This window comes from Balaenoptera musculus, chromosome 5, assembly GCF_009873245.2.
Source record: "Balaenoptera musculus isolate JJ_BM4_2016_0621 chromosome 5, mBalMus1.pri.v3, whole genome shotgun sequence".
NCBI classification, from domain to species: domain Eukaryota; kingdom Metazoa; phylum Chordata; class Mammalia; order Artiodactyla; family Balaenopteridae; genus Balaenoptera; species Balaenoptera musculus.
The window spans coordinates 108,878,269-108,890,937 of NC_045789.1; the positions used below are offsets into that span (position 1 = coordinate 108,878,269).

The following is a 12,669-nucleotide window of genomic DNA, read 5'->3' on the forward strand; positions in this document are numbered from 1 at the left end:
GACATTCGACTTTAAGAGAAATAGAAAGGCAAGAAAATGCATGATGTCATTAATACTTAAGTTCTAGAATGAAACAATATTTATTTTTCAGATCCATTTAACAGAAGTCAGTTTGTTAGCTTTTCTCAAGATTTCAGCATCTGAGAAAACAGGCATTAAGGTAGTACATCTTGAGGAGCTCCTGAAAGAGTGAGTAAATATGCTGCTAGTAAAACAGGCATCAAAATAAGACTTTAAAATTATTTAGTTTGCCCTCATTATAATATCACTTTGGTCAGGAAAATGGTAGACAATTGTTTTTGTGTAGAATGGAAAATGACAGCCCTTCCTAAGTAGAAGGCCTGCCATGGTGTTCAAGGATTAGGTAAATTGCTACTTGCAGATTTTCACTGGCTCCCTTATGGACACATAGATTTGGGAAATGTGATACCTCAAAGGATCAAAGATTAATTAGAAATCATCTTCAGCCCCATAACGGTCGTACTTGATATGATTCATTTGGTCTCTGCCACTTCAGCTCCAACTAAGCTCTTCATCAAGTTGAGTCCTCTGGGCTCCAAGGTCAAGCTGCTCTGGATTAGTTGTATTCCACAGAAAATGAGAGTGCCACCAAATTGTTTCTTGAGCTCACACTCCCTGGAGCACACTGCCCTATAACTGTGAAAACCACCTGAAGATTGTACCTAATCCTAGTCCCAGATGACACCTCTTTGTTTATATCTTACCTTGGGTACAGAAAAGAAGGGCTAAGACGCACACATAAAAATGCAAAATAAAAACTTAGATTTAGATTTGGGGGAAAGTGCTTCTGAACAGAAAAAAACCACATGAGTTTCTTTACATAGCTAATCTGGCTTTAAAAGGCCATTACCATGTGCAAACACACATTCCCAGGTTTAACACCCAGAATATGCATTCAGTGGCTGTAATTATATTGGCCAGTATGCAAATTAGGTGAGTATACAGAAGATGCTCTTTAAGTATGCTGCTTTTTTTACTATTCAAAATGTTTATGAATTTCATTTGGATCTTAAAAGATACTGAAGGCCTTGAGCATATGGGAATGGCTTAAGAAGTGTTGCCTTCAAAGTGGATGTTAATTTGACTTTGAAGTTAGGACAAACTATTTCTCAACTCTCAGAGAAAGGTCTTTAATCTTTCTCTTAACAGAGAGTTTCCAGGAGATCATCTGAGGTTTTACTGTTTTTAAAAGAATAGTCTAAAATCTCCTTTTTTGATCTCTTATCACTTTCAAATTTAATGAGTATTCTTTTAATTCCTTTAGATCATCAACTCACCAAAAGCATTGCATACAATGGGACCTAGGGCATTCCGCGGATCCACTCTCTCCCACTGAAGCAGAGCCACTGGCAGCTGCTTTTTGGAAGCTGGAAGTTCACCTTAGCAGAGTTACCATCAAATCTCCCTTTTTTTTAAAAGCTAGAAATACTGCTTCTTTTGGTCACAGTAGACCCCGAATTTTATACTCTGGGATTTTTTTCTTGGGTCTGGGGAGGTAGGGGCAGCAGAGGTGCCTACAGTGATGATCCCTGACGTATCAGAGTCACAGGGAAGTTTCTCCAACTTGCTGCCTCCCTCACCCTGACACTCTGATACCTCTCCAAACCTCAGGTTCTGCAGGGGGGCTGCTCAGTTTTGAAAAGAAAAGCCAGGCCAACTCAGGAGAAAATGGAAAACTTTGTGGAAATTTGAACTTGAAGATCATAATTAGAGATGGAATTGTCTGAATTGTCTACTTTAATCCCTTTGTTGGAGAGGTGAAGTGACTGTTCAGGTACCTAAAAAATGCGATTTGTCCTGGGATCTTATCTCTGGGATGCAGAGAAGTAGCCTGCTTCCAATCACATGTCTCTAAGCAGACAAGCTTGAAACCTTGCTCTCCACTCTAGTCCATGCTCTGAGTACACTGAGAAGGCTGCATTAGTGATTCTGCGTGGGAGTAATTGGACAGAACAAAAAATACAAACTAGCTGGATTTGGTTTGACTGCTTAAGAAGAAAGGAGGGAACCACCATTTACTTAGCACCTGCTACATGCTAGTTCCTATGCTGAGTATTTAATTTGACTCTTTCTATTAAAATTCTACTCATATTTCAGATACCTCTCTCTCATGGAATAGTCTCTAACTTTTATTGCTCTGAGAAATCTTTCTTCTTTGAATTTACAACATTTCATTTGTACTTTTAACATGGCACTTAAGATATTCTTCACTTTGTTTTATAGTGAGGTTGTACAAATGATTTCCTGCCTGAGCCTTATACACTGCTTGGAAAAAAGAGACCATGTTTTCCCCATCTGTGTATCAAACCATGGCTGCCTCCGGAGGAGGCTCTGAATATACTTCTGAGCGACTAAACAAATGAACAGGTGAAATAAATGGACCCATTCCCCATGCTGGGTCAGTACTATAACCATTTTGCACGTACATACATGATGTGGCTTAGGTCATTACATGAGTAGAAGAAAGTGGATCTGTGTTTTCTAAATAGCTTACTGTTGTTTTAAGATCCCGTTTCCAAAGATTCCTAGAAGTGTGTGCCTCTCTACCAACTCCTGTTCCTGCTACTGAAGACACATTTCACATCATTCATTTAATGAGTATTTACTGAACACTTAACTATATTCTGGAGGCTCTATGCAGTATATCCTTAAAAATTTTTTAACTTTTATAAATAACTTTTATAAATACAGCTAAAATGATTCTGGTGTCAGACTGTACGGATACAGTAATTCTGCCACTCACTAGCTATATGTCCTTGAGGAAGTTATTTAATTATTATTCTGTAAAATCAGAATGAAAATGAAATAAGTGTTGTAGTCAGGAATAAATGCATTCGTATATAATACTGAGAAGTGCTTGGTATATAGTATAAGCGCTATGTTGAGTGTTTGTTGTTATTTATAAGGATACAAACATATAAACAGGTACACAAACCCAGTATTTCTTAAAAGCTCTTTCCTTTTCACATTTTTATCAGACACAATGAGTGCAACAAAATGATGGGTATCAGCTTCCCTTGCTTTTCCTACAACTAACTACACCTACACACCTGCACACCGCACCCTATCCCGAAACACATACTGAGGGGAACGTAAAACCTAATATGCTTCCTAACAGGAAATTAACCTGAAGTTATTTTCCTACAAATGAGAATGGGTTCTGCTGACAAGCAGTTTATATTTATCGGATAATTCCATCTAGGGTTAGAGTATGAACACGATATTCTTTTTTTGGTTTTTTTTGGATTTGGGGGGGATAAAGCTAGGCAGCTTCCCAAGGAACTTTGAAATCAGCAACTCAGTACCACCATGTTATAACCAGCTGTATGTGATATAACCAAAAGGCAGGCAGAAGGAGAGAAAAGAGAGTAAATGCAAGAGATCCAGTAAGGCTTAGACTTTTTTTCCCTTATACTTATTTTTTGGTGATCAATGTACCCAAATATAATGATATAAACTCAAAATCATGTAAATTAGTACTTTTTAAAAAATTAGTTCTTTTTAAACCAAGGTTTTATATCCCCCTAACTACACGGTGATGAGGTACATGAAGTCCAGGACAAAAAAAGTAATTAAAAACAGGATTTTTATATTAAAACAAATGTAAACAGTGTATGGAGTAGAATGCAAAAATCACACAAATTTTTAGGACAAAATACTTCAAAGAAACTGCAGCAGACAATTTCCGTTCATGCCCACTAGTCCCTTCTCTAGTTCTAAAAAGTTTGTTTAAAAAAAAAAAAAAAGTTTGAGGAGCAATGATATAAATTACAATTAGCAAGGTAAAACAAGGTAGGGTAGCCGTAAGATATGGAAACAGAAGAGAAAGTGTAATTGTAATTGGTAGCTAGTCAGAAAATTGTCTGTTTCAAAAAACTGAACTCTCCGAGAGACTTCCCTGGTAGTTCAGTGGGTAAGACTCCACGCTGCCAATGCAGGGGGCCCAGGTTCCATCCCTGGTCGGAGAACTAGATCCCGCACACATCCCACAACTAAAGCCCGGCACAGCCAAAATAAATAAATAAATAAATATTTTAAAAAACCAAAACAAAACAAAAAATTGAACTCTCCTAGAATTCCTGAAAGAACAACTTCTGAACCATCACGTGTTACTCCTTTAAAAATTTGTACAATGTTATTCTTTTAAACAAGTCCGTTTCAAAGTGCTCAGAACAGGGACTGGGATATAGTAAGTACTATGTAATTGTTAAGTAAATAAACGGTTTAAAACTAAATAAAACATGCTGTTGGATTATTTTTGCTAATAGCTTGTTCGGGGCTTTTATATCTATCTTTAACTGTCATCCACATCTTTATGTTCCTCAGAGGCCAAGGTCATATTGGTCATATGGTCCCCCTTGGCCACGGCCAAGGTCATATTCTTGAGCTTCCCTCTCAAACTCAGCCTTCTTCCTAAGACGCCTGTCTTAATTCCCTTTCTCACTACATATTCACAGACCTGTCTCTGATGTTTCTTATTCTTTGGAGGTCCTTGACGACAGGAAGTAGAGGAGAGGAAGGACTGGAAATGAGCAATAAAACAGAGACAAACCCAGAAACATCGGCCTTGATGATTTCTGCCTTCTCTAAGTAAAGGTACCTGGGCTCCACTCAAGCAAAGTCCAACAGTAACTAAGTCCTCAAACAGTCGTCTTTTTAATAAAGGTGGGAAATGAACATGATACATATTTAACCTAGAAGTGTTCACAGCAGTGGGAAAAACACCCAGCCTCTGAACTCCACTCTTTCTTTTACATGCTTACTATTTTGTTGTTCACTATCGATCAAAGATAGGGCTGGACAAACGGGTGAAGTGCTGGAGATGGCACATTTGACCCCTATATACATTCTCTGCCTTCATATGGTTTTACAGGACCTTTTATTTTGAATGTCTAAAGATCCCGTTGAGGTCCAAGTATGTATGTCCGTGGAAAGAATAAGGGCTATCCTGTGAACAAACTCCCCCTCAAAGTCTGCTCTAAGCTGACAGGACCGGAAGGCTTGGAGAACCCGAGCTTTGTGTCCGACAACGAACCCACACCCACACCCATCAGGTTAGAAAACAGGCGTCTTGATTTTTCAGACCGCTTATGATGTGTGTTTCTCTGTAAATGATACAGAAGCAGAACTTGGTAATAATGTAGAGAAGCAAAATAAGACTCACGTTGCTTTGACTTTAGACAGAGATGGTTTTGTATTTTAATTATATTTATATCTAAATTGGTGCTGGGAAACAACAGAGAGAGGAGAAAACACAACAGGGATATAAAGACCAAAAGAAATCACAAAAGGCTCAAAAAGGTAACATTTGAGGAAAAAAAATCTCCTACTTTGTCCCTTTTCTACCTTTTTTTTTTTTTTTTAAACACTATCATCAACACCTAGTACATGTTAAAATAAACAAATATGGCAGGGGGCACTGAGGACTGAATTTGTAATGTATTTTCACAACATATTGGTTTACACTGTGATCGTAGATCATCAGAGCTGTCACTTTGAAATGACCCTTCAATATTTTTGTTCTGTTTTTTTTTTTTAATCCTGCAGAGAAGGCAACAACAAATTCTTGTATGCTTATTAAAAAAATTGCTATCAAATAAATTCCCCTTGTCTCCTACAAATGTATTACGACCCACCCAGTGACATGGGCGGAGGCACTTGTGAGGTCACTCAGACTGATGAGATGAGGCTCCTTGCTTATCCAAAGCGGCCTGGGGAGGGAGGCAGGGCTCTCACCTTGTTTGGAGCTGACATCCGATGGGAGGTGTGACGGGTGTGATCCTGGAGAAAAGTGCTCGTCGCTGTAAGTGATGAGGGGGGTGAGAGGATGGACGGCGTGGGATGGCTGCACCACGGGCACTTTATTTGACTGCAAAGTAACCACAAGGACAGCCGTTAATATGGACGCCCAGCTCCTGTCTCCTCTCCCCGCAGAAGTCACACAGTAGCAGTCACTGGGCACCAGCGCAACCCGAGAATCATCTCCAGACCTGGACAGCTGAATCATCTGCTCTGCTCGCTTAGATCTGCAGGATTTTCTCATGTTCAATACTCAAGTACATGAATATCCCACCAAGAAACAATCAGTTATTTAACCAAGGCCCCTTTGGAGATTTAGGTTGGTCACTATTATTCCATATGACATGAATTCTAAACATACATGTTTACACTCCCCTTTTGGATTATCTCCTCAGGCTAAAGTCAACAAAGAGCTACTGGAGCAAAAGTTGTGAATGTTCTATAAACTCTTTATTCATTATATATGTTTGGCATAAAAAAGGCACTCAATAAATATTGTTCAAAGAATACATAAATGAATAAATATTGTCAATTTGAAGGGCAACTTTTTAAACAACCCAGTATATATAAATCTGCTGTATTGATATCACCTTAGTTTATAAAATTCATAATTCTAGAGTTGTACATCTTTAAGAACCACATTATACCATATAGTTTTATAGTTTTGTCAGTCAAACATGAGCATCATTCATTATGCTTTAGAGCTGCTCAGTTCATCTTCAGGTTCTTTCGTTTCTAGAAGTCTTAATTGATAAGAGCGAATTCCCAATCTTGAGTTTAACTGCATAATGTGAAATATGGCTTGTCAGAACACTCTAAATTGTTAACATTTATATTTTAACATATTTTATATGTCATATTTGTTTAAAAGTAAACTTCATTATTTAATTTGGAATTCTAAAACTGTATAACAATAACACGTTTTAGAGGTTCAGGTTATTTATCTGGACTTCATCAATTTGAAATCTGGAATTCTTTCGTTTGGCTAAAGTTGACCCCGCCCCCCCACCCCGCCCCCAAGAAAGTGCTTACAAAGCAAATCAGTAATATAAACAAGATTCAGGCAGTTTAACCTAATCAAGGGATTCTTTTAAAAGAAACTCTACCCACCCCCCCAAGAGAGTAAACCCAACACAATTATATACATGCAAAATACGTTTCTGATTTTAAATTCATCTCCTAATTAAAGCAGTCTCAGGAAGATCTCTGTTTAGAAACACTACAGTAATAAGTAACTTGTGAATTTAAGAGGAATAGACTATAATGAATTGTAAATATTCTCTCATTCACTAGTTCAGACATGCCTTCACCACAGCCAGTTTGAAATAGTGACTGTTACTGTACTACAGACTAAAATGCACACGAAATCACTTTCTCCGGAAACAAATATCTGTATTAAAAAAATTTAAGTGCCTGAAAACTGCACAGTGTAAACTGCTTAAAATGTAGGGACATATGTGAACGGCTGAGGGCCCATAACACACTCGTGTATGGTGGGTGCACCTATGATGTACGCTGATTATCTCACGTTTTTTTACAAATTAGGTATAAAGAGTACGTGGCTCCAACAGGAAAAACCATCCCCTCAGGAAAATTAGGAATAATCATACTAGTAACACTTAATTCTCTTTACAGTTAGTAACAGTAATTCTCTACACCCTATCATTACAACCTGCACCCAAAAGAAACTTATGAAAAAAAAAAAGCAAGGGGAAAAAAAAAGATCACACTTTTTTAGACAATGATGTAATATCCATACCAGACTTCCCCCCATTTTATAATTATCAGCTTCCCTCTAATGGCAGAACTTGCGTAGCTCATATAGCCCTTGGCATTTATTAAATAGAGCACCATTATCAAAGCCACATGCCTTTTCTCCCTACACTTCTGCACAGACATCTATGCATATAAATGTGTACAAGGTTAAAAAAAATCTTTCAATGCTTTTCAAGGGTTAATGATGCAGTTTGTCAAATACACAGAATGAGCTTCTTAAATACTTAGAATGCTAAATGAATGCTTCTTAAATATTTAGAATGCTAGAGGAATGGGGGGTGGGTGGGTGTGAGAATATTATCATTATAAACCCTTTTAAATACAGCAAAAATCGCAACACCCAAATGCTAAAATGAATATATTTCAACTATAGTTTAGAATAACTGCTTTGAGTTTCATTTTTCAGAAGTTTCATAAGAAGCATAATTGCCAAACAATCTACTTAGATATTTTCTTGTAGTAGTTAAAAAGCATTGCAGAAATCTTCTGGGAAAAAAAAAATACATTTATTTTGCATGCCTTTCTCATTTCCAGAGCACCACCTTAAGGAACCTGCATTAGCAGGCAGCATCTTCTTAATGTCTGACCTATCCCTCCAGTCATATAGCTCCGAATCCGGTGCCATGAATTTTTTGTTAAATTATGCTATCCTTGCTCTCCTCTTAATTTTACGGTTTTCAAGACAGATTTGCTTTCCTGTGGGAAGGAGATAAGAAGCTGAGGATTTTCATTTAAGCTCTGGCCTTGTCTTATACTTTGCAAGATGGATAGCGGAAGCAGTACTAGTAGGTGTGTTAAAGCCAACAAGGATTATGTCTATTTTTGTGGCCAAATAATAAAAGCAATATGAAATCTCAATAATATGAGCGAGCCCACTTCCAGGGTTTGTATCTTGCCTCCAGCTGATCACCTCTGCTACGTGTACAAAAGGGTCCAACCGACACCACGGATGCTTGGCACGTCGCCCTCACAGTCAAGCGTCCTCAGCCCTAAACGGTGGGCTTCCTCTGACATCAGGAGCTGCTGCCCTCTGATGCTACACACACACAAAAGGCAAGAAGCCAGGCACTGCGACTTTGTGTAAGTTTTAAGTCAGACAATATAACCATTCTTTTTTATCGCCCACCTTAGGGTTTTTTCTTTTTTTGAACTTTTTATTTTATATTGGAGCACAGTTGATTAACAATGTTGTGTTAGTCTCAGGTGTACAGCAAAGTGATTCAGTTATACATATACATGTATCTATTCTTTTTCAGATCCTTTTCCCATTTAGGTTGTTACATAATATTGAGCAGAGTTCCCTGTGCTCTACAGTAGGTCCTTGTTGGTTCTCTCTTTTAAATACAGCAGTGTGTGCATGTCAGTCCCAAACTCCCAATATAACCATTCTTAATTCTAGTCTTCTAATCTCCAAATAACAATGCGCTGTATATTGGGGAGGGGAGTGTGTGAGGAGAGAAATAACTAATCGACTACTTAGCTTCTATAGACAAACTTATGTAACTACATTCTAATGCCTAGTTACAGGTATATATGTGGGCACATGTGTATATTCACTAAGCACCTAAAATGTGCCAAGCACTATTCTAGTGCGGATGGCCAATACAGACAAGGTCCCTGTTCTCACGCAGCTTCCTTTCTAGGGGCCTGGAAATGGGGGTGCGGGTATTGGAGACAAAAATAAATAAATAAATGTGTAAAAAACAAAACAAAAACCCCAAGCAAAATCTGAAAAGACGACATCAAGTGCTATGAAGAAGAGGAACCAGGTGATAGAAGAGACAGTGTATATCTAATCATATGCCTTCATATCACATTAAAGCTGTAAGAAACCGAAAGTTCATCTAGTCCAAGATCCTCATTTTCTAAGACAGGAAGCTGAAAAACAGAGGTCACCAGGAAATGGGTGATCAAGGCATGACTACTGTCAACACCTGCAGTAAGACAGCCTTGCTCACTACACAACTCCGGTAACGCAGGGCCACTGTGAGGAAAATGGGAATGGAGACCCCAGGGGCACTTAAGAGAGTGGAACCAAGCAGTAGAGAAATACCATCTTTTCGGCTCCTACTCTGTGCTGGGAACTGTGCGCCTAGTACTGTACCTAATGGGACCCCAGTCTCCTGACTGCCCCTCTGGTGCTTTTCCCAGCACACAGCTCCCTGTAAGGGAGGGAGGAAGGGCAAAAACCACTTCGATCCTTTTTCACTCACAGGGACAGTCAGGTAAGTCTTAGCTTCCAGAGGAGAGCCAACATGTACTCCCAGCATGTGTCCTTTCCTTGATCATCTCAGGAGAGCAGCATGCACGATTCCTCCACCTTTACAAGATACCTGGCAGCCTTAAGTCGTCCCAAGTTCTCCACGCCTGCTCAGAGAGAGGTTCAGCAACTTGTCTACGCTCATACGTCAGCAAGCGGCTGAGCCAGGCCACAGACCTTCACCTTCTGATTCCAGCTATACAGCTCAGGCAGGTGATCAGTCAGGTGAGCAAAGGAAAAAGATGGAAAGAGCAGGTACTGGAAAAGGGGTAGAAAATATCAAGGGTGGACTCGAGAACACAGCTCTCCTGCCTACGCCCAGCACCCTTAAGTGGCCATTCAGGAGGAATCCCGCAATCTTTTCCCAAGATGGTGGAAAAACCACCATCAGGCCACCCGACCCGCGAAGCGCATAATGATTACAGTAACTAACACACAGCCAAGTACTTCCTATGTACTAAGCACTTTATGAGTATCTTTGAGGCAGATACGATCACTATCCTCCTTTTCCAGATGGGGGAGGCTGAGGCACAGAGAAGGTAAGTAACTTTCCTGAGGACCCAGAGCTAGTAAGTGGCAAAGCCAGGTTCAAATGCAGGAAGTCTGGCTCTAGAGGCCACATTCATTACCAGTAGACCATGCGGCCTCCCTGAAGAGCCCAGCTCATAAAATCTTGGACACTGAGTTGACCATCTGGACCGTAGCTGACAGTATGTGACATCCATGAAATGCCCGTGTGGTCTCTGTCCCCCGCACAGGAATCACATCCGACAAAGAGGCACCTTAGTAGAAGCGGTCAGAGCTGGAGACTCAACTGCCACCTTTCTCTCCAGGACTGGAAAACATTCCAAGGAAGCTAGCTTGGCTGCCACCCAGGCTGGCCCCTGCAGGTAAGGACTTTTTCGGCATCACGGCCAATAAAACCCACACCTCCTGTGGACACGAAGTGGGTGCCACTTAGGGGTCCTGAGAGTCACCCCCAAAGCAGCATTCCCAGAAACGACCCACTCACCGCTGGCAATAACTCGAGCTGTCGTGAATGTCGTCAGCCTCTGAGGATGTGGTCTGGGAAGGACTAAAAAGTGGTTCAGCTCCCTCCTGGCTAAGGCCGTGGGCCTGCTGGTAAGTGGAGTAACCTGGGGGGGGGGCGGGGAACCTGCTGGCCTGCTGGCTTGTGCCCGCTGTGTACATCTCCACACCTCCACTAAACCCACAGTGCAGGACCTGGCTGTGCATAAAGGTCCTGAGTCCCATTTCAATTGGCTGTGCATTTTATCAATAGTCCTCCTGGTAATAACCGAATCCAGGGGAATTTTGACACTCCACCAACTTACTGAGATGAGGAATTTCACCTGGCCTAAATCGTTATGGTGGCATTTTACTTTTTATAAAACTCTTAAGAAGTCTGGTGTTCGTGAAGTAGAAGCCGTGTAATTTCGTATCGTGCCTTCCCGTCCTCTTCTGAGATTCTGAGCTTCTCAAGCCTTCCCACAAAGAGGAGCAGATTTAATTTGCCCAAAAAGGATACAGTGATTCTTGCGTTCACTAGAACTCAGAAGTAACACTTGGTACTGGAAATCTTTCCTAAGATCCACCAAAGCTAAACACCTGACTCAGATCTGACGTGGCTGTCAAATGTAAGATGACTACCAGCTGTGATGCAGCAGCTTTTTTCAGACAATGATGAGGTCCCAGACTTTGCAGACTTCCTGAGCAGGAACTGATAAAACTCTAAGGTTCGCAAAGGACAAATATTCCACGAGCCCACCTCTGGAGGCAAAGGGATGGTCTCTACTGGATACCTGGAATATTTTCCCTAAGAGAGGAAGGAACATGTTGTAGGGAAAGGAATTAATATGCACTGGACACCCACTAAGTGCCCGTCATTATGGCCATGCCTTTATATCTCTGGCTGGCACTCATGCACAGAGGTGGGCGGTATCATCTCTATATTTATAGATGAGAAGGCTGAGTCCTTTTGGACACAGCTGAGTAATAATCAGAGGAGAGAGAACTTGTGCTGGCACAACTGGGCACCCGTGTCCCTGACTGTCCTGCCCCACACTGCCCACTACTCAGCTCCTCTCTCCACCGCTGCTCCAAACCACCCTGCCAGCTGAGCATGGCCTGCCCTGGGCTCAACTGTAATGAAGGGTCTGGACAGGACAACGGGCCACTTGGAAAAGACTGATGTCACCAGCAGGACTCCAAACAGACTGATGGAATTGCTGATAAAATGAAAAGGTGTGACGCGCCCTCTGTGTTCCCACTTCTCTATAAGGTGATGATTTCTATAGGTTTCCTCATTTAAACCTAAAGTCACCCCTAAGTTAGGTGTTACAGTTTACGTTACACAGAGAAGAAAGCCAAGGTTCTGAGAGGGTAAGCAGTTTATACAAGATCACACAGGATGTTAAGCGGCAGAGACAGGATTTGGACCCAAGTTGGAGACTCTGAGGTCCACAGCTTGTATCCCAAGGAACCAAAACCAAATAGTGCCGGCATCCTCTGGTTGCCAAGTGGATGAGATGCGTAATAATACAGTTTAATATTCAAGTACTTGGGAACTGGAGGCAGAGCGTTCAAACATTCAAACACCAGTTAGCTGCTATGCTTTCAAATACCAGTTAGCTGCTATGCTTAGGTAACTCACTTAATTTTTCAGAATCTCGGTTTTCCCATATGTAAAATGGGTAGACTAATACCTCACAGGATGAAGGTGAGATTAATGAACAATGCAAACAAAATATCTATCAAGTCCTGGCATATAATATATGCTCAATAAATATTTGTGGAATGGATAAAGGGAAGAG

At 40.7% G+C, this 12,669-nt stretch overlaps 1 protein-coding gene across 3 annotated transcripts in view; it reads right to left on the minus strand.

Annotated features, from left to right (window-relative positions):
* LEF1 (lymphoid enhancer binding factor 1) overlaps positions 1–12,669 on the minus strand; it is a 117,787-nt gene that overhangs the window by 33,208 nt on the left and 71,910 nt on the right. For all 3 annotated transcript variants that reach the window (XM_036853982.1, XM_036853983.1, XM_036853984.1), the window contains exon 4: positions 5,758–5,890. In XM_036853982.1, coding sequence (XP_036709877.1) covers positions 5,758–5,890 — 133 coding nt within the window. The remainder of the gene's footprint in view (positions 1–5,757; positions 5,891–12,669) is intronic.